This window comes from Excalfactoria chinensis, chromosome 12 (assembly GCF_039878825.1).
Source record: "Excalfactoria chinensis isolate bCotChi1 chromosome 12, bCotChi1.hap2, whole genome shotgun sequence".
In the NCBI taxonomy this organism is placed as follows: domain Eukaryota; kingdom Metazoa; phylum Chordata; class Aves; order Galliformes; family Phasianidae; genus Excalfactoria; species Excalfactoria chinensis.
In genome coordinates, this window is record NC_092836.1 from 10,901,052 (window position 1) to 10,922,695 (window position 21,644).

A 21,644-nucleotide genomic window follows, 5' to 3' on the forward strand; every position below is an offset into this window, starting at 1 on the left:
GTGGGACAGCCTCTTGATGTGAATAGGATGTAGGCACCTTTCTGCTCCCTAGCCTGAAGTCTGAACTACAGAAACATGCCTTTGTCCTGTGACACTTGAGTTTGCTGTGGGCTTTGGCTCTCACCAGTCTAGGCTCCAGGTCACTGTGGTGGTGACAAAGCCGTGTGGTGGCTGTTTTACTTTGTCCACTGTACAGAAGCAGACAATTGCTTCTCCCTGCTTGCCATGCCACAGCCAGCATGGGCACTTAGATCTAAGAGGGTGTCCCTGTGAGTCTCAGGCGTCGACAGATGCATCTAGACCCTTTATCAGTGCTTTGTTTATATGATATTCAGCCTCCTGCAGCTGTATTTCATCAGTGAGCTGAGATGCCAGTGATCCCCTGAGCTGTATGCAGCATCCTTAGCACTTCAGGAGAAGCATGAATTAGAGAGATCTGGCATAAGATAACATGATTGCAGCTGCTTCCTGTGGTTGGTATCTGGTGATCTCGTCTTGTCAAGAGCCAGAGTTTTACTTTCATGTATTGCTGCTGTAAGATTTAGAAATCAGCTAAGGACTACAAAGGAGGAAGCATCAGTAGATTACCAGAGCAGTATTTGTACTGCAGGCAGGGATTAGAGAAGAGGGCAGGCAAAAGACTACAGCTGTGCTTTTGCCAGTGGAAATGCTTATGTGGTCATGTAAGAGCAGAAGATTTCTAGTGGACAAAATGCCAGAAGAAGCAGGGTGAATCTGGTTTAGCTGGGAGTACAAAAAACAAGATATTGTGTGTTTGCTGCAGCTTAGTTCCTTTTTTTTTTTTTTTTTTTTTTTTTTTTTTTAATTTTATTTTAGCAAGTTCTGACATTACGATGAGTTTTTTGAGGAAGCTGGCCTGGAAAGCAAAAGATGGCAAGAGAAATAACATTGCAAAGCTCTTGAGGCCAGCTTTGCATGGGGATGACAGGATGGTCAGCTGGAGCTTTATCTTTCCAGACCCAAGAGGGTCCCAGGGCTCCTCAAAGTCAGGCTCCCTCTAAGCTTTTCACATCGCAGATGGTCCAAGGTGGGGTGGCTGTATGTCCATGGGGAGTGGGTGAGTGCATTAGGAACTATGAGAAACATCAGCTAAGTCAAGGTGCAGGTTGGCTCCCCGGACCTCTCTGAAATCAGCACACAGTGAATCTTGTTGTGTCCACGCTATTTCTGCTCACTGTGCCACTTTATGGACTGGCAAGAGGAAGGGAGGATCCCTTTCAGTCCAAGGACCAAAGAGATGATGTTTTATTGTCCCTCGTTGGATGGCACAGACTAGCAAACAGAGATTAGATGTCACAATGGGAACAAATCAAAGCTGAAGACATTCTTACTTCCGGGTTCAGTGCCTGAAATACGTTGAGGCTTCTGCAGCGGTAAATGTCTGTTTGCTATAATATCTATTTGTATTGTGTAAAAAGAAAGAGAAGCGAACCACGGCACTGCGGAATCATCAAATCATTCCAGCTAGAACGACCCCGCTCCCCCCGCCCCACCAGCACAACATGGCGGCGGGCAGCTAGCGCTCACGTGACACGCGCACCCTCCTTCCCTTCCCTCCCCCTCCCTCTGGCTCCCGGCGCCGTGATGACGTCAGTGACACCGGGCGGACCCCGTGACCGGAAGTTGTTGGGGGGGAGGCGGAAGTGAAAGCGGGGAGGTGGTTGGGCCCGATAAAGCCGACCGAGACGAGCGGGGGAGGGACAGCGAGGTTCGGGCGGGCGCCGCGGCACACGCACCACGGTGAGTACGGAGATACGGAGCGGTGCCCGCGCTGCTGTTTGAGTCGGAGGTGCCGGTTTCGGCCCAGCCGCCGCTGTCGGGCGGGGGGTGCCGCTCGGGCCCCTCCCTGCGGCCGGAGGGGCCGCCGGGGCCGGCTGTGCTCGGGGGGCGCCGCCTTTGTGCTTCACCGGAGCTCGGCCCGGTGCCGGCGCGGCGGCTGCTCGCTCCCAGCGTAGCGCTGCGCGGTCGTGTCGAGCTGCCGCCTCCTTGGGGCCGGGCTCGGCGCTTCCCCCGGAACAATGGAGCTGAGGGCTCCCTAGGAAAGGGCTTCTCCGCCCAGCGCCTTGGGCACGGCGCTACGGAGGCCTTCCTTCGGCTGTGCGGTTCTTCAGGCGCGTGTGGGGGTGTCCTCGCTGTGAGAGGCCCGCGGTGGTCCCTCGAGTGCATTGTGTGTGGCGTGCTGCGCTACGGAGAGGGCTCGGAGCCGGGGCTGCCCCCAGTGCTGGGGGTTGGGTGGTCAGATGGTGGCTGTGTTTCAAGTGGGATGGGTTGGGGAGCACTGGGGGGGTACTGGGTGCTGCTTTAGAGACAAGCAGGCCGCCTAGGGAGCGATTAATGCTGCCAAACGGGAGGCTGGGAGGGCTGGCAGTTATTGCGAAAGGAGCTCTCAGCATGTGCAAAGCCTGAGTCAGTTCTAAGGGGTATGGGAATGGGAATGGATGCTGGAAGTGCTTTTTGCTCGGAGTGTAATAAGGTAAATTAAATGCTGGATGCATTATTAATGCCCAGGTATATTGAGGCTAATAAATATAGGAATACTTAATCATTGTATTAAAGAGAAATGTATTTTCTTCCTTGTAAATAGTGGATTTCTTGTAGTAGTAAGGCAGCTTAAAAAAATATAGTGCCATAATCTGGAGGAAGAGAGGTAACTGCATCAGAATGAGAACATCTTTCCCAGTAACTCTGAGTTCTTTGAGTAAAAGATGGAATTCTCAGCACTGTTTTCCTGCGAGCTAAAAATACTTGCTGATAAGCAGAGCTGCTGGGATATGTGTTGGGTTTTTTATGAGTAAACATGATAGAACAAAGTCCTCCCAGCTGTAAGCAGGCTGTTCTTTGTTTGATAACTGTGAATTGGAAATGTTAAAGCTTCCAGCACCTGGCTGACCAGCTCTGACCTGTGCCTTTTGGTGTGGGCTTGTGCTGGGAAAGTGGGGGGTTACCTTCGGGGGTGGTACATTACCAGCTGTGTGTAGTGCTTGGCTGTGATTTCAGGGCTCCCTTGTGGTTGTTCTGTGTGTGATCAGTGGTGGTACTAGTGATGTATGATAGAGGCTGCAGCCTTGCTGTGCTTTCAGATGGGCTGGGCTGCTGAAGTGAATGTACTCTGCACTTAGATAGGTTTGAGGTTGTGTTGGGTGGAGTCATTTGAATATTCCTTGTTTAATAATCAGAGCTTCATTGCTGTACTTCTTCAGGAAGAACAAGTATACTTGTCTCTTTTTCCCCCCCCTCCTTGTGACTCTCAACAGCTGACTGAACACATGACTTGCTCTCCATGAACTAATGAACAGGCTCACCATGCCTGAGTCCTTAGAACCCAAAGTAGCTCTAATACTGCCACTTCAAAATGCTGCCCTTTCTTTATGTATGGTTAGGCTAATATTCCTGGTGTAGGAAAACTGTCAGATCTGACCTCTCAATAGGGAAAGCTCTGAAAAATCCACTATCATTTTCTTGCTTTCTTAATGTGCAGCATGAGGTATAAGTGGTAAGGTCTGAAGTTTGTTTAATTAAACTTCCTTTTTGTCCATGGTGTCATGCAGTGGTCATTGTCCTCAGGTACTCTATTAATAGTTCAGCATGGCACACTGAGACTTATGCCTTAAAATGGAAAGATGCCAAAGTAAAAGCTGAAATAACTGTTGCAGTGACTCTGCTACGGTCATCCTTTCCTTTCTGCCAAATTCAGTGCATCAACCACTACCCAGAGCAGCACAGATGTGTCCTGATGCAGATGAATCCTGAATTGTAAATGGAAAGCATACAAACTCTGCTGTTGGATCTCTCCTGTGTTGTTGTCTCAGGGAGATAACATCTTCCTTTGTTTTCTACCCCAAAACCAATGTCTGGGGGCCAAGAGTTTTACCAGATTGAATTTCTGAAGCACCTTTTTGAAGTTACTGCTGTTGATTTGGAAGGTCATACGAATTACCTGTCAGAGCAGATCTCTGGCAAAGCTTGTCCTTGAGGAAACATGACAATTAAGATCAAGCCATCTGTGCAAAACTATATATAGCTTTGTTTCTAACATGTACGAGTTTTTAGTCTGACTTCTCTGCAAGAATGAGACTAGCTCATGTGGAACTTAACATTTGACTGTAAACAAAACTGCTTGTGCTGAGTGAGGATGTTCTTTCAAATGTTTCATCCAGAGATGGTGCTTGGTGAGCCTGGCCTTAAGAATGAAGGCTGTGGAATAAGGCACTGGGATATTTGCATTCTGGAATGAGCTTATGAGTGCCTGGGCTCACAGGTGCTTGCAGTCCCTCCTGTTGTAGCATACCAATTTATTTAGTAACAGAATTAAACTGATTGTGTTAAGTGAGAGTTTGGTGCTTACCAGTGTTCTCTGCCTCCTGGGCTTCCCCATGGCTGTGACCTGACCCGCTCTGAAGCTCTTTCTGCTAGGCTTGCTGGTACTGAGTTCCTCTTGGTAGAAGGGGATGCAGATGAAAATGAACTTGGGTGCTGAATTGACTGAGTGCTAGTATGTTTATGCCTTGTATGCTGCTCGTCTGACAGCAATCCAGTATCCTTCAGATACTGAAGCACTTTCTTTGCTCAGCATAGTTTTGATAACTGCAGTTTAATTGCCTGTTGGGGTTGAGTTGACTTCCCCCTGCAGCCTTTCAAAATGATCTCCTGCAGTTGTGTAGCAGTCTGCCTTCAGACACAGTCAAGTTGTGGCGCTAGATTGTGAGGATAAAAGGTTGCTTTCTGCAGCAGCGATCCAAGCGTGGGCTCTGCTTCTCAAAACAGGATCAAGCATGGTAGCAAATTGAATGGCGATTGCTAATAATCCCATTTGCAGTTTTATAGTTAACTGCTTTATTAAAAGACGTACTTCCCTTTAAATGTGACTTGAATAAAACTTCCAAATGAGTGTCCAAGGTCAGCGGCTCCAGTTGTGCTGTTCAGAAATAGTAGGCAGTGAAGGGATGCTCCTCTATCACGTGGCTGCTGCTAGCTTCCAGTATGCTTGTTTCTCCTGCTGCATCCCCACAGACTGTAGCATGCTTGAACTCTGTGTGCATGCTTCTGCATTTTCTGCTTGCTGGAGATCCGCTGTGATGATGTCATTGTTGCTGTTAGTGCTGCTCCTGTGAGATTGCTCCTCCTCCTCCCCGGTGCCAGAGCCAGCACTTCACGCATGAGAAAGCTGTGTCAACACTGCTGTTGCTAACTCACGGTTGGTCAGTGACGGAGGGGAACAAGCTTGGCTGGGCCGCAGGAGTGTGTTGACTTGCAGCTGATCTCAAATAGCCTTGACATCTTGCACTGGGAAACCTGTTCTGAGGGCAGGACTGTTCTCACATGGCAGTGAAGCTTCATGAGAAGTGTGTTGTACTTGAAATGGATTGAAGTGTAAACTTGTGCCAAGAATCCTATTTGTGCAGTTTGAAAGCACTTGAGGTAGTGAGTGATTTGTTCTCTTGATCATCCAGAACTATCACCTGAAGCTGACATTTGTATGTGTAACTGTGCTTGCTTGAGTTTTAAGCAGGAATTCCTGAAATAAATGGCTAGATCTTTATGTAGTTACTCAAGGAAGACTTTTCTAGAGCCTGTCCTAGCTCACTTCATGTTGCAGCTTTGATTACTTGGAAGACTAGCTGGACTAGTTATGCAGTGGGTGAAAGTGAAGGCAGATAGCTGGTGCTTGCCTTAGGAGGCTTCCTGGCTGTGGAGTACCTGGACCTCAATTGCTGAGGCTGCCAGTCTTGTCTAATGAGTCCTTACCAAACACTGGGTCTCTCTTTGCTGGGAAACAGCTTGAATAGTAGCCTGCTTGGTGTTCGTCTCCTTCAAGTGGGCTGAGTCACTTGGCTCTGTAGGTTTCTCCTCCACTTGACTCCCAGATACTGATAATGTATCTGAACTGCAATCTGGCACTGTGATAATATTGGCTTGAGCACAAGTGGTGAGACAGCTGTAACTAAGGCATCCCCAGCTCTGATCTTTCCTCTAGCAAAAAGATATAGTTTACCTGCACTGCCTTCTGAATAACACCACACAAGTCACTTCAGTGAGACTCTTCTAGTCCTTTGTAGAGAGCTGGTAGATATTGCAGGAACTGTGCAAGAGGGAATAAGGTGCAAAGAATGAGTCTGAAACAGTCTCCACGGTAGGAATTCCTTGTGAGGCATTGACTCAGCTGTCATGGTGAGCTGTTTCTCTCCCATCCTGTGACTGCAGTACTTGCCCTTCCTGCTCAGCAAACTGTTAGCATAGTAAGAGGTATTGAGTGTGAGTAGGATCAGGACTGCTGCTCACAGACCTAGGTGTAGTTCTTAGATTGCAGCGTGTCTCTAGAAGTCGTCACCTGTCTTTGAGCAGACTCATTCTTGAGATTAAGACTTCCTGAAAGAAGAGGAAGGGTGTTGCTGTTAATGCTGGTTTTGTAGTTCTTCACATCTGTGTGTATAGGATTGCATCTCCTATCAGTATTTGTCCTGTCCCACTTACTAGGATCCTAGTGCTGAAGCAGAACGGCTATGAGGTGCATAGTCTTGCAGCTATCCCTCATGCCACTGTTTGTGACTTGAGTGCCTGAAACGTTGTTGAAGTCTTCTCAGTTACTTGTTTCCTGCCCAGCCTCTAGGAACTGGGGAAACTAGCAGCCAGCAGTAGATAAAATAAGGCATGTTTACCAATGGCAAGGTCTGAGATCTGTGTTTTGTTTACCACTGCAAGGAATATCTAATGCCTTCTGTCTGTGTTTCTAAAACTGAAAGCATGATAGGAATGTGTAAAATCTTAGCAAGCTGGAGACAAAGCTAGAAATTAATCCCAGTAGTTGAAAAATAACATTGGGTATGGTGGAGGGTTCATGTGGCCTGATGAACTTGCAGTATTTTAAACTGGTCAGACTTATCTACTAGTTATCGTCTGGATTATAACCCAGCTGCCTCTGTGTCTCACTAACATGGGAACCATGCTGGGCTTTCAGTATTCATATAGAGGTTCTTGAAGCTTGTTTGGTTCCACTGATGAGGTGGCTGTGTGCCACCAAGCTGACAGCACTGGCTGTGTGATCCAGGCTGTATGGGCACCATACCATGTTTCAGTTGTATAAGGTTTGTGTAGCTTGCTTTGGCAGGTCTCCATCAAGGATGTTCTTGTAGAGGCATGGCAACATGGAAGCTACACTGGTAAAGCTAAAATGCTTTGTGTAGGCAAGGCCCTTAGTCAAGACACATGGCTTACTGCCTAGTGTCTCCCAGCAGCCAGTGAATGTGCTCAGCTCTCCTCCCACATCCTGAGATTGTCTCCCCCAGGGCAGAATAGGGGAAGTTGAGCTTGCTTTAATAAAGGGGGAGGGGTGTTAAAGCAAGCATGCCTGCTCTTGTAACAGCCTTATCCCTGGGGAGGATTGGAGTTAGCTGGGAACTACATGAAAACCCGAGGGATTTGGAGTGTTGCTTCCTCCTAGGAGGTAGGGGCGCATCAATATTCATACCTGAGTGGCAGTGTAACTTGAGCCTACAAAAGGAGGGTAAGTGAAATCTTCAGGCTCATGCTTTCAGTCTGTTGGGGCTCCTAAGTGTCTTCTCATTCCTGGGAGAAAGATATCCTGTAGGGTAAGGAACCTTTGCCTTCTGGAGGAAGTCTGGGTGAGATGGACTCAGAAACTTCCTGACTGAGGAACATCCAGCTCTGAGGGAAGCTTTCTATATGGCTTTCTCACGGGGCTGTTTTTGTACAGCATGAAAACTGCTGCTTCAGCACTTTGTTTTTCTGAGTGTCCTGGACTTGGTGCTATGTGCTTTAGCACATTGCTGCTTTTGAGGCCTTCCTGTACAGTTGCAACCTCAAAATACCTGCTGCTGGCTGTGAAGATGATGGTGTTTGTCCTCTAGCTGATGATGAGCAAAGCGAGCTATTGAGGATGGCTATCCAGCATATCTACACTTGTATTGCAGGTGTTGTACATCCCTTCCTCAGGCTCAGGGCATTTCTCAGCTGGGAGAGCTTGCTTATACTGCTGTAATCTTATAATGAGCAGCAGAGCAGGTAAAGTAATGTTTGTGTAGATGTTGAGATGTGACCTCCAGACCTTTCCTACTGCTCTTAAGCATGCAGGTGGTCTGACTAAACATGCAGAGACACATTTACCTTTGTACTGTAAGCAAATGAACTCGTGCTTGCTTAGCTCCCATCTCTGACCATGTAATCAGATCAAAACAGTGCCTCCTCCAGAGCAGGGGGCTGTGGTGATACCTAAACCATGTTTAGGGTTCTGTTTCTGGGCTGTGGAGGTGGAGGCAGGTTCTACCTTGTTTAGACACTTACTGAGCAGTCACAACTTGGTGGCAGCTCCAGAGTAAGAAACTTGTTCAGTTCTCCCAGCTAATGCTCCAGGGTTGTGCAGGCACAAAACAACTCTGATCTGGACGAGTGCCGGGAGGTGTAACAGGGCTGTGAATCAGTGAGGCTTGGCCTGGAGAACTTGGCTTTGAAAGCTTGGGCTTTGAGCCTGACTAATCATGTGCATCAGTGCCTCTCAGGAATGCTCTGCTTTCCAAATCTGTGCTTGCTGCACTAACAGAGCCCCAGCTGAGCTGGGACCTCAGGGAGAGCTGACCCCTTCTCATGTGCAAGTCCTGTGATTCCACTGCACTCCTACCAGGCACTGGCACCATTGCTCCTGCCTTCCCTCTGTCCTGGAGCTGGCCGAGCTGGCAGTTGGGGTGTCCTCTTTGGAATTACCAGAGCTCTCATGTGTGGCTGGAGGAGTGTGCACAGGTCTGGCATCACACCATCCAGCAGCGAGCTCTTGGACCAGCTCATCTGGCTGCTAGCACCACCTCATACCAGTTGCTTGTGCTGAAGCAGCTGGTTGCACTAAGCTCCATGCTGCATTGCTGAGCTGTGGCCGGCTGCTTCAGCTTGGTTTTGGAGCAGCTGTGCTGAAGGCTGCAGCTCCACCCTCAAAACAGGGTGGGAGTTTGCTGCAGCCAGCCCTAGTCAAAAAGCTGATTCCCCTGGGATCCTGAAACATGTTTTAATATTCTGTTTTGATCTGAGCTGTGGTCAGTGTGCTAGGAAGCATGCAAAGCTCTAGGCTTTCTTCAGAAAGGGGAAGCTTTTGCATTCTGATTCCTTGGTAGGTTAGAAGATGCTGAACTGCATACCTACACTTCACAAGTTGTGATACCTTTTGTGTAAAATGCTGTATCAAATAGTAACCTGTAGTTGAGACTCTGTTCCAAGTTGAGTAGCAATTGCTGCTTCACAGGGCTGGGAAAGGTACCAACTGGACAGAAGCTGGCTCTTGACAGAGCTGCAGTAAGCAGCAGGCAGCCTAGCTGCTACTGCTCCTGAGCAGGGAACAATGAGCTGTGAGCTCTTGGCTGGGTACCAGCAGGAGGGAATATGTTGGTTGCAGCAGGAACACAAATGTGTGGGGAAGAAGGAGGTGGAAACCAGTTTTGAGCTGCTGCTGTATCAGTAGCATCTCAAATGTACTCTTCTGTGTAACTGTCACAGAAATATCTTGCCAGCTGCCTTTGGTGTGGGCTTTGCTTTAGCTGGTTGCTTTGCTGTGGTGGATTGGTGAAGCCTGGAAGCATTTCTGAGTGTACTGTGGTAGCCCACTGATCTTGTTCCATTGGAGTCTGTCATCCAGGAAGGTAACCCATGTAAAGCGCAGTTTTCTCAAGCTCTCTACCTGTGTGACACCTTGCTGCTTAGGCACAAAGCCAGCACAATTCTTCTCTAGATGTGAAACTATCCTATATGGGAAGTGCTCAGACAGCTGGAGAGCCTGAGCTATTGGTTAGATCTGTCATGGGAGGAGAGCAGGTTACCAGCTCCTGTCATTGCAAGGCTCAGCTTGCTAGCAGAACTTGATGTGCTTTTGCAGCTATCCTCAGTGTGGGACTTCTCCATTCATAGAGAGTTCAAGTTTGGTGAGGGAAAACACACCAGCTTAGGTGCTGTCCCACAAGTTAGATCTTCTTCTGGCTCCTTGCAGACAGCTTAGCATCTCTTAATCCATGTTCATACAAAAGTAACAGTCTCTGACTGTCCTCTTAGCAGCTTTCAGCCTTATTTCCAGCTGAAAGGACAGAGCTGTGGCTCTGGAGAATGCATTAAATGTTAGAGGCTGATTTCCACTTGTCTCAGATAAGCAGTCATGTTGAATTGCTCGTGCTGGCACCTGTAGCTTTACATTAGCAGGCACCTTATTCATGTTCTGCATGAGCAGGTAGATGGAACCGAGCTGTTACAGAACTGTGTTGATAGGATGTGCTCAGCTCCTGCTTGAGGCCCTGCTGCAAGTGGAGACTACTGACATGTCAAGACAGACTTTCTGGACCACCTGAGCTCTCTACAAGCAGAATTGCGGTCCTGGTCAACTAACTGCAATCACAGACTATGTACCTTACCAAAATATGAGGCCTTTCATTGTCTTTGCTTAAAAGGTCACAGCTGAGTTCATTGTGAGCATGGGACAGCTGATACAAGCCAGTCTCCTGTTTGGTCATGTAAGAACAGGATAAACATCCAGTGAACCTCTCACTTCAGTGGCTGAAGGTCCAAGCAGATGTCACCTCCTGTAGTGCCAAACATCCTTGGAAACTTTCTGGTTCAGGGAAGAAACGGGTTCAGTCTGAGCTGGTTCTGAATCATTTTTCCAGCTTCAGTCTCCTTGAAGAAATGCAGAACCCTTCAGAACGGGAATAAAAATAACTCTTTGGCTATGGAGGCTTAATGCTCTGCAACCTCCCCCACATGAGAAGAGGGAGCATTTCTGTGCCGGAAATGTATGTAGCTGCTTTTCAGGACAGTTATTTTTCTGAATTCCAGGATAAAGGTTTTTTTTGCAGAAGGCTTTTCTAATTCTCACATGGTTGTTCCTCTGCTCAGGCTGTGGCGAGCCCATCTCTTAATGGGGTACCTTCTCGTGGAATGCCTGCTTACTCTTGCCCTGTCTGCAGGACTGGATGTAAAACTGTATTCTTAAGTATTGTGGTGAGTTTGTCTGCTTGGTGTTTGCTCACCAACAGCTTTGTGCCTTGTCTGTGCAGTGTTAAATGTCCCTGCCAAAGTACAGGGAAAAGAAGTGGGCTCCAACGATGTTGATTCAGCATTGTGCTACCTTCTAGTGGAGGGTGCAGGTGGCAGGCTGCTAGATGAAGGAGCAGATGGCTCCTTATCAAATGGCCCTGTTCACCTCGCTTCTGCTTGGGGCTGTTTTGCTGTTTGGTTAAGACCATGATTTGAGCTGTTTAATAGTGAAGGTGCAGTGATACAAACTGCTCCAGTGGCTTATTGGCAGGCTTAAAACCAACATGCTGGTATCTTCCATAAAGCTGGAAGCCTGGCTATTTCTATACACAAACTGTTCCTGAGCAATTTAACAGGGTGTTTCTATCACAAGGCCTGCTTCTGTCTGAGTGTAACTAATATAAGAGGTCTGATGGGTTGCTAGTGTGAGCTCCTACTGTTCTTTGCTTGCACCAACCTAATTAATATTGAAGTGCCTGTACTGTCACCTGACACATGAATGTCTCTAAGGAATCCTTAACCATCCATTTCTACTTGAGTTAAAACAGCTGTCTTAATATAGCAAATGAAAGGACAATTGTAATGTGCTTTGAAGCGACAAGGGAAGTCTAATTAGATTTGGCACAGGCTTTCTTTGCTCTTGCATCTAGGCAATTGTGTTACAGAGCTTCATCAGACAATTCCCGAGTCTTCTGTTTGGTCAGCTAAGTCAGCAACATGTGTGGATCTGTTGTGAGGATTCTCCCTTACTCCTCTTGCAGGCCAGTCTTACACAGGTGGTAATATTCATGACAGTGAATGTGCTGTTTTAGGCTGAATCTCTTGGGAGTCAACACTCTGGTAATGGCCTGCTTTCTTACAGGGATAGGCATTAAAAATTGAGTGGACAGACTTTGCTCTGCTCTCTGAGAAGGTGCTGCATCATTCCTCTGGCACCAGCAAGGCCAGGAGAGAGGAAGATGCTGACTGGTCTCCCAGCTGATGGAGCTTTGCTGGTTCCTAAACAAGGCAAGATGGGTGTGCTGGTAGGCTGCGTTATCATCAGTTGTGCAGGTGACCTCCCTACTGGAGACCTGGCACAGTGTAACACAAAACTGTTGTCTTGAAGCAGGTCTTAATGTTTCGCTTCAGGACTTCTCTGAAAGTGGAAGTGTTTGTTCAGAAATGCTCCTGGGACTGGATGGGAGCCCTGTGTGAGCTCACACACTGCCATCTTAAGGGCTTCTGTGACTCTTGCAGGATGCTGCTCTAGAATAACCACACAGAATCACAGAATGACCCGGGTTGGAAGGGACCTCAAGGATCATGTAGTTCCAACCCCCCTGCCTGGCAGGGCCACCAAACATACGCCTTTACTAGATCAGGTTGCCCAGAGCCCCGTCCAACCTGGTCTTGAACACCTCCAAGGACGGGGCATCCACAGCCTCCCTGGGCAGCCTGTTCCAGGACCTAACCACTCTCCTAGTAAAGAACTTCCCCTAACATCCAACCTAAATCTTCCCTCTTTTAACTTAAAACCATTTCCCCTAGTCCTGCTATTATCAGCCCTTTCGAAGAGTTTGCTCCCCTCCTGGGAGTAAGTTCCCTTCAGGTATTGAAAGGCTGCAATGAGGTCACCCTGCAACCTTCTCTTCTCCAGGCTGAACAAACCCAACTCCCTCAGCCTGTCCTCATAGGGGAGGTGCTCCAGCCCCCTGATCATCTTCGTGGCCCTCCTCTGGACCCTTTCCAAAATCTCCATATCTTTTTTGTACTGAGGGCCCCACACCTGGACACAGTACTCCAGATGGGGCCTCACAAGAGCAGAGTAGAGAGGGACAATCACCTCCCTATCCCTGCTGACCACCCCTCTCCTGATGGAGCCCAGGATCCCATTTGCCTTCCGGGCTGCCAGAGCGCACTGCTGGCTCATGTTAAGTTTCTCATCCATCAGGACCCCTAGGTCTTTCTCTGCCGAGCTGCTCTCAAGGACAACTCCTCCCAGCCTGTACAAGTGCCTGGGGTTCTTCCGGCCCAAGTGCAAAACCTTGCACTTTGCCGTGTTGAACCTCATTAGGTTCACCCGAGCCCAGCTTTCCAGCCTGTCAAGGTCCCTCTGAATGGCATCCATTCCCTCCACCGTATCGACTGCACCACTCAGCTTGGTGTCATCAGCAAACTTGCTGAGGGTGCACTCCATTCCCTCATCGATGTCATTAATAAAGATGTTAAAGAGCGCCGGTCACACCAAATATCATAAAGTTACATGCATATTACAGAATGGTCTCAGCCTTAGATAGCACTAATTTTGTGTGTGTGTGTGTGTGTGTGTGTGTGTGTGTTCAGAACTGCGGTAGTGCCTGACCTTGGTTTGCTTGTACTGAAAGTCTGGGAGAACCTTGTGGAAGCTACATCTCAGCTCGGCCTAGTGATGTCATGCTTCTTGCAGGTGTAACCAGAAATAATCCTAATGTGAACTAACTGCCTAATGGATATACAAACCTGCTTCACCTGTCAACAGAAGCTGCATTCTTGTTCTCCTGTAGTTTGTTTTTTTTAGTAGCAGAGTTCATCAGAAATGAGATCTAAATAGCTTAGGACGTGTATGTCATTATGTTCCTGGAGTAGTTTAAGCCTTTGGCTTCTTTTATTAGAGACCCCAGTTAGGATACTAGGGCATCTTCAATCTCTTTGAGCCTTTAAGATCTCCCTAGGACAAGTCACACCTCTGTTTGGCACAAATAGCAGCTTTAAAGCTGGTGCTGCTGCTGGATACCTGCTCAGCCATGCAGAATGTGATAAGGATCAGGGAAATGGTAAAGTAGTGCTACAGAGATCAACCTGATCTTAAACTAGTGGGCCTTCCTTCTGTGGGAAGGCTCTGGGGGATTAAATGCTTTCTTCAAAACCTGAGATAAGGTCTGCTCTCCAATGGCAGTCTTCTCTGAGAATGGCAAGAAGCAACTCTGGTGTTTCATCCTGTGTGTGAAGAGATGGTTGTTAAGAGGGCTTGGTCCATCTGCTGACTAGGCTTCAAAGCAGCATCGATGAGGAGTAGCAGAAGGGGTGAGAAGCTCTGAGCAGCGACCTCTGCTGAGGGACGGTGGAGCTGGAGCTCCTCACTGCTTTGTGACCCAAACCAAACACTGAGTGGAGGCAGCTCCTGCTGTGCTGTTGCTCACATCTGTTGCATCACTTGGGGTGGAAGTGGGGTGCCTCACCTGACTAGCATTAGGGAAACAGTAATGGCCCTCCACTCTGATGGGGTAGCAAGTAAGCTATGAGAAGAAGGCTGGGCTGGGTTTGATTCATGCTTCCTGTGGCTGTTCAGTGAGCTACTTTCCAGCTGATGAGACCTAATGGAGCAGCATTGCCTCATTTCATTGTGGACTTCAGAAGACCATGTTGAATTTGGGCACGAGGGGTCCAGTCTGCTAGTGCTGTAACAGGGTGCTGTAAATCCCTTCCTGAGCATGAGAGCTAATGCCAGCTTGTCTAAAGCTGCTTTGAATACCAGGAGGCAGTGAGCTTGTAGCAGCTGATGGCAAACGATACTAAAAACACTGGGAGGAAAATAGAAGCAGTACATGCTGTGTTCTGACACAGTCGCTTCAGGGTGAGTTGTTTTCCCTCAATCCTAAGGAAAGCGGGTGACTGTCACGCTAGACCTGAACCTATACAGCTGTTTTTGATGACAGTTCACCATACATAGCTGTCTCTAGGCTGTTTCAAGGCTCTGCTTACGTTTCTTACTCCATCTGGGCCAACTGTGCTGTGCAAGTCCGTGGCTTGACTAGCATTAACATTGCTTTAGCTACGTGCTCAGAAAACATAGGAAGTGCAATTTGCACAAGAGTTTACATGGATTGTTCTGTCTGCTGCTGTTCATGGGATGAGCTGAAGTGTGGATTTTGGCCTGAGCAGAAGGCAGACTGGATATTGGGGTTGATTGATGGCATTCAGTTGACTGATAGTCAGCTGGGTCCTTGAGCAAGGTAACCAGAGAGGAGAGATGTTAACAACAGGAGTAACTGTCCCATACAGGCTCTGTGGTATCTACTGACAACCATCTAAGGACAGCGTGAACTCTTTGGATGGGATGTGGCTGTTTACTCAACAGCCTTTGGCTGTTACTGTCTGAGCAGTGTTTCACATCAATGTGTCACTAGATACATGAGGTGGGTGCAGTCCAAAGTGCACCACTTCCTCCACCAGCAGCAGGACAGCTTCTTCAGCTTATGCAACGTTCCTCGATGGTACGGTCTAAGACTGCCCTTCTTTCACTGCTCAAAGCCTGATGATAAAGGCTTTTTGCAGTTAGACTCTGCATCTGGAAAGAGGCATCTGCAGCTCAGAGGCTGTTCCTTCCTGTAGCAGCAGGATGAAGTGGGTAGCAGTGATCTTGCAGCCTGGGCTGTTGCCTATCCCAGGGAACGCGTAGGACCAAGCTGCTCAGAAGAGGCATGTATTCATGCTGTTGTCAGAGTGAAGGCCTCCTTAGCTGTGAAAGTCAGGAATAGCTCCTGAAGAGTAGGAGTTGTGTAGTAGAATGAATGCACGTCGGTGTGGTAGAATTAGAGTTCTAGGGTAGTCAAGTCCCTGTTTAAGGGATTAGTACATGAAGCCTGGTCAAAGATTTTCTGAATTCAATGTAGTGCATCTATAACTGTCTTCTGGCTTGTTTAGCAGCAGAGAGCCTGCAGGAGCTGCTTGGGGAGAGCCAAGAAGCTCATAGACCAGGTCAGTACCAGACTGGGGTCTGTGATCTGATGGAGCCTGAGCAACAAAGATTTTTTGGTCTTATTTATTTCCCTGATGTAAGGAGAGGGGCCTCACAGTAGGGAACATTGTTTTGGGACCTTCCTCCATTGCTGACCTCAGGGCTTCTTACTTGCTCTTTCTGTGCTGAAGTGTATTCGGAAATGTGTTTGGAGCTGTTCTAGCTGATACAGTTGCAGCTTCACAGATCTGGAGGAGATCTGGGACCAAGTAACAGTGTAGATCTCTGGAGCCCAACTCTCACTCTTGCTGATGGAATGAACTATTGGTGGCACTCTTACAGCCACACACCTACGAAGAGTGGCTGGATGCAACTCATGGTCTGGCAGCAACAATGTTACAAGGCTTGTTACTGTAGTCCTACTCCACCTTCTGGGAAGTTGAGGTGGCAGTAGCTAGCTTCCTATCTCCAGAAAGACCTTGTAGTCTGGCACTAGCTGGCACTGTAATGCAGCATTTTAGCTGTCTTGTGGGCATACACTTGGTTACTGCTTCAGTTCAAGGCTGCACTGGAAGTCTGGCCTCAGGACTGCCAGGCTCTTCCAGTTGCTGGTTCTTTGCTAGCAGTCTGGCTCCTCAGACTCCAAGCTTACTGCTTTCTGCCTTAAGGAATATCCTGCTGATGGAGTCTCATGATATTATTTCTCTTCCTTTCTAGTTTAAAAGATGACTTCTAGGAAGAAAGTGTTACTGAAAGTCATCATCCTTGGAGACTCTGGGTAAGTGGGGGGAGCCTTTAAGCTGCCAATCTTATCTGGCTGGAGCGGTGCTGTGATCAGTGGGAGTCTGGATGCACAGCAGGAAGTTGGCACTGCTGGGAGATTTCTTCAGCCCTGGGTATTGTATCAGATTATCCTACAGCTTGAAGTCCCCACAGTTTAGTATCTTGAAGACGTTCTGTAATATTAAACAGGGAAATGAAGTGGGTTGACCAAACTGGATAGCCTCTCTGTATGGAGGTTAAGTTTGAAGGTGAAATAAGCATTTCAAATAAAACAAAAGCCAGAAAGTAATAAGCATTTTTGTGACTTTTTAGAACTCTGCCTCTGTCAGAGCTAAAGCTTGTGTTGAGCCACCTGCTTAGTTTCTGACTTATCTGCTTGGAGCCTTTCCCTTGAAGTAAGGCTTTACTGCTCTGCTCTCTTGAGCAAGGAGCCTGCTCCACTGTTCCAGGTTAGGTGTTTGCTAAGCAGGCTGCAACCTGACTCCCATGAGTTGCACTTATTTATACTGCTGTGCCCAGCAAGCTGTTGATCAGGAGTGCTTCTCAGCCTTGAAGGGTGTACGTGAACCCTCTGAGCTGTTTCTCTGAGGAGGCTCTCTGCCTCTGAGCCCCTGTCAGGTGTGTATGCTGCTGTGCTGACATGGCCTTGTTCCTCCAACTGAAGAGACTAAAGATGACTGGTTTTGCTGGGGCACTTAATCTTGCAAAGCTCCCTTATGATCACTATGTGATGTGTACTCCTTACCGAAGATCAGATTACTGATGGTGAAAGATAGTTTCTCAAGACCTTAAGCCTTCATATTCTTATGCAGCTAATGCTTTTACTCAGCGTGTTGCCTCAGCACCTATTGCTGTGAGAGTCCCTTCTTGAAGAAGTGGGTGTTTTCCCTGATTTTTTTTCCCCTCTTGAACAGGAGGTTATGGCAGAAAGTAAATAGCAGTGAAATATTTTGAGTGGTGAATTCAAACATAGTTGTAAAAGCAACCTACATTGTCTTTTTTCTTTCTGTACAGGGTGGGGAAGACATCACTCATGAACCAGTATGTGAACAAGAAATTTAGTAACCAGTACAAGGCTACGATAGGTGCAGACTTCCTGACGAAAGAGGTCATGGTGGATGACAGGCTAGTGACAATGCAGGTAAGAGTGACTCTGGCTGGGAGGGTGTCTAGACCATGCTTGTGAGGAAGCATCTGTTCAGTGTAGTTCAGAGCAGTGCAGGGGCTGGTGTACTGGATGTGAATCCTGCTTGTGTGAAATTGCTCTTGGCCGTAGCTGCTGCTGGGCTTCTTTCACAAAATCTGGATGTGGGCTGAATGAGGAAAAGCAGAGATCAGTTTGTCTGGGCTCAGCTAGTGGCAGCTTTGCCAATGCCCAATTCAAAACAAACAGCAACAAACTCTTGGTGGAAAGATGCTCTTCCTTAGTGCTCAGGAGCTGAAAAGGGCTGGAAAAGGACTCTTAATCTGATCGTATTGTGCTGCCCTTACTCTTGTGGGTACAGTGCCACGTAACCTGCCAGTCTGCTTGTGTGTCATCTTGTGCTTTTGTCTCCATGGTGAGACTGACAGCAAGTCAGTGAAAACCCTGCTGTAGCCAGTAGAGGGGAGTTTGAACTGTCCCAGTGTATCCAAGTGCTGCAGGCAGGCTGCCATCTGATCCTAATGGCAGGTCTTGCTTGCTTAGAACAATGATCCATAGCTTGCCCAGGCTGGATACAGCAGTGGTGAACTCCATCTTTTGGAAGATGTTTCTGGTCTGTGAAACCTAGTTCCTATGGAAAAATATCCTGAACCTTCTGATGTTGCTTTTGTCTTGATAGCTGGGGCTTATAGACACCTAGTGGAGAGTCTTTGAAATAGACACTCCACAACCAGAGTGTTTGTCTTAGATCAGAGCTGGCTTATTTGCCCTGTCTTTTGTTGCAGATATGGGATACAGCAGGCCAAGAACGATTCCAGTCTCTGGGAGTTGCCTTCTATAGGGGAGCAGACTGCTGTGTGCTGGTGTTTGACGTCACAGCCCCTAACACGTTCAAAACCCTCGACAGCTGGAGGGATGAGTTTCTCATTCAGGCCAGTCCAAGGGATCCTGAGAACTTTCCCTTTGTTGTCCTGGGAAACAAGATCGACCTAGAAAACAGACAAGTGAGTATTAAATAAGCCTGTGGAGAACATGCTCAGCCTTACCTATGCTGCTAGAGCTGGGACTGCTGAGAACAGCTCTGTATCAAGGCTATAGTTTTAGTGAGGCTAGAATTGTGCAGTCTTAGCTCAAGTTGACTGCAGAGGTCTCAGGCCTTGACTTGGAAACAAGTCCTCTTTCCTCCTAGCTGGAGGTGGCAATGCTGCTTATCTGTCTTCCCAGGTCACCACAAAACGGGCACAAGCCTGGTGCTACAGTAAAAACAACATCCCCTACTTTGAAACCAGTGCCAAGGAGGCCATTAACGTGGAACAAGCTTTCCAGACGATTGCACGAAATGCACTTAAACAGGTATGAAACATGTTTAGAACATGTGTATGATGGGGTTGGCTGGTGCCCTCTGCTGGTGCTGGTCCCCTCTGCTGGGCTCAGCCAGTGCAGGGAGCTGGGGAGGTTTGGGCTTCTCCAGCAGCTTTCCACGGCTGAGAATGGCTGTTTGTGTGCTGAGAGCTGCGTAGAGAGCTGTGGCACTAACTCTTTCTTCCCTCCCGCTAGGAAACCGAAGTGGAGCTTTACAACGAATTCCCTGAACCCATCAAACTAGACAAGAATGACCGAGTGAAGGCTTCTGCAGAGAGCTGCAGCTGCTGAGGGAAGAGGGAGGGGTTGAGCACAGTCCTTCACAAACAAATATCACACTTAGGCCTTCAAACACACACAGCCCCTCTTCTGTGGTTTAAAAACAAAAGTAAAAAGAATTCCATCTCCAGCTGCCAAAATCCACCCATCTCCCATGAGCATCTGAGAGCCCGGCACTTCAGAGCTCACATCCCCCCCCCCCTGCACAATCCACATCACACTTCATGGTAACAGACCTTTCTCTTAGTTTAAAATGGAAATTCTTCTGTATGTTTGGAACTGAATCTAATTCCAGGTGTCCAATGGAGAGAAACTGTTTACAGGTAAATCTGTGTAACAAGTTACATACATTTTTAACTGTCTTGTGTTTTCCCCTGTGAAGGCTGCAACTGGAAAGGCTGATTACCCATAGTTCATTGCAAGCTCAGCACTCAGTCTAACTAGGTTGAGTTTTGTATGTATCTCTGTTAATGCTTGTTACTTTTAACTAATCAGATCTTTTTACAGTATCCATGTATTATGTAATGCTTCTTTAGGAGAAATCTTATAGTACATGTTAATATATGCAACCAATTAAAAATGTATAAATTAGTGTAAAATTCCTGGATTACATGTTCAAGTACTGAAACACAGATTGTGTAGAGAGTGAGGAGGACACTTGTGAACTGTGGTGTGCTAGAGACACAGAGTCCAGATAGAGGCAGTATTCTGTACAGTAGAGATGAACTATGTAAGTCGTCTTGTTCTGAGGCCAAAAGGCTTCATCTTCTGGAAAATCTGTCTGGCTACCTTGTATCTAAATTCTCAGATTTGCATAACAGCATTGACATGACATGCACACTGGATTATTGGGTTTAAAATTAAATACAGCTATGAAACGACCTCACTGTTCACCTCCCCTCCTGCTTAACTCCTAATGGCCCGGAGCGAGTATGAGAAGGAGCCGGAGCTGGGCTGCTCCGGTGGCTCTTTGTGCTGTGGAAGGAGCTCCTCTCCCACCTGGGTTGGGGTAGCTGTTTCTGAATGGTTGAACCCGGACTATGGATCTTCCCTTTCTTCTTACTGACTGCTAATCTGGATTTTTTGGTATGGGAGAAACTTGGCAATCTAAGTCCCTTTTCTCTTTCTTCCTGGTATTTGTTCTTGCGTTTGTAGCTTGCTTAAATGGAGCCCTTCTACCTGTTTTCCAGAGGTCTACATTCTAGTACGTAGGCTGAGCTCTTATGTAAAGAGACAAACATGATGCCAATAAACTAAACGAGAACGAACTTCCCTGTTTACTTCTGTTTCTGACTCTGTTTTTCCTTCACTAACAAGCTTTCTTCTTCCTGCTTTCTCACCTTTCCACTGAGCTGGTTCCTACTCATTTGTGCTGCCCATACTGTAAAGTTGTTCCCTTAAAAGGGGCTGGGCAGGTGTTATTTAGTTGGGTGACCCCAGAGAGTTGAGTAGGGCAGCTCTTGCTGTTCACACTCCTGACCAAGGGCATCTTAGGTGGAGCAGAGCTTCTCTGCCTGGTCCAGTCTGCTCAACTGAGGCCTGTAGTTCCTGGGTGCTGGCCATGACTCTTGCTCTTGTTATACCTCTGCTTGCACTCAGGGCTGCTTCCCTCACTTCTGTGCCTCCAGCAACCCAGAAAGCAAATAGAAATGAGGCCAGTTATTTCAAGGGACTTCTAACATCCTTTGTGCTCTGTATCCTACTTTATGCCTTTATCCTCGTGCAGCTTTCTCTTGCATGACTAGCTTTTGCTGTCCACGTCCATTTCAAGCAACTGCTCTCCAATAGCCCCACGTCCTGGCGGAGCTGCTTTCTTATCTGCATCTTTTTGAAGAATTCCAGCCTTCTTTGCCATTGAGAGCATCACCTCAAGCTTATGCAGGATGATGCTGGCTGGGCTGATTGTGGGGCCCATTGTGTTAAGGGGAAGCATCAGCCCTGTCCCCATGCACCTGCAGCCCCCAACGGCCCCAACCACAGCAGCCAGCTGTGCACACAGCTTAGCTGCACCTGGGGAAATGAGGGCACATGAAACTGCTCCTGGCTGCCTGGAGTACATGGAAATGTGTTTATCTAAATGTTTGTGTGCTTGACGTACATAGATGCGATCTACACAAACTTAGCATGCATATATATTGTGTGGGTTAAAATATATGCATGTACACACAGGGTTTTGTGTACTTAGACATAAAGCAAAAGGTGGAGGGCACTCAAAGAAGCCCGCAGGTCCCTATGTGTGTTAGAGGTGCCTGTTTATGTGCAGAGCTAGATAGATGCATACATGTTTATGGGCTTGTTTGCACATGTATCAGGTATGTATGCACGCATGGCTGGGTG

The 21,644-nt window shown here is 47.6% G+C and overlaps 1 protein-coding gene across 1 annotated transcript; it reads left to right on the forward strand.

The window, feature by feature from the left end:
- Positions 1-1,488: 1,488 nt before the first annotated feature.
- On the forward strand, positions 1,489-20,575 carry RAB7A (RAB7A, member RAS oncogene family). Its single transcript, XM_072347177.1, has 6 exons — positions 1,489-1,761; positions 16,457-16,517; positions 17,537-17,663; positions 18,452-18,670; positions 18,891-19,019; positions 19,224-20,575. Exons 2-6 carry the CDS (start codon positions 16,465-16,467, stop codon positions 19,317-19,319), a joined length of 624 nt encoding a protein of 207 aa, XP_072203278.1. The 5' UTR covers positions 1,489-1,761; positions 16,457-16,464; the 3' UTR covers positions 19,320-20,575.
- The last annotated feature ends 1,069 nt before the right edge of the window (positions 20,576-21,644 follow it).

Bases quoted from the DNA above. Each gene is read 5' to 3' on its own strand.
- RAB7A (XM_072347177.1), top strand. From the start codon at position 16,465: ATGACTTCTAGGAAGAAAGTGTTACTGAAAGTCATCATCCTTGGAGAC. The intron at 18,671-18,890 runs GTGAGTATTAAA...CTGTCTTCCCAG, and splicing joins TCGACCTAGAAAACAGACAA to GTCACCACAAAACGGGCACA. The intron at 19,020-19,223 runs GTATGAAACATG...CCCTCCCGCTAG, and splicing joins CACGAAATGCACTTAAACAG to GAAACCGAAGTGGAGCTTTA.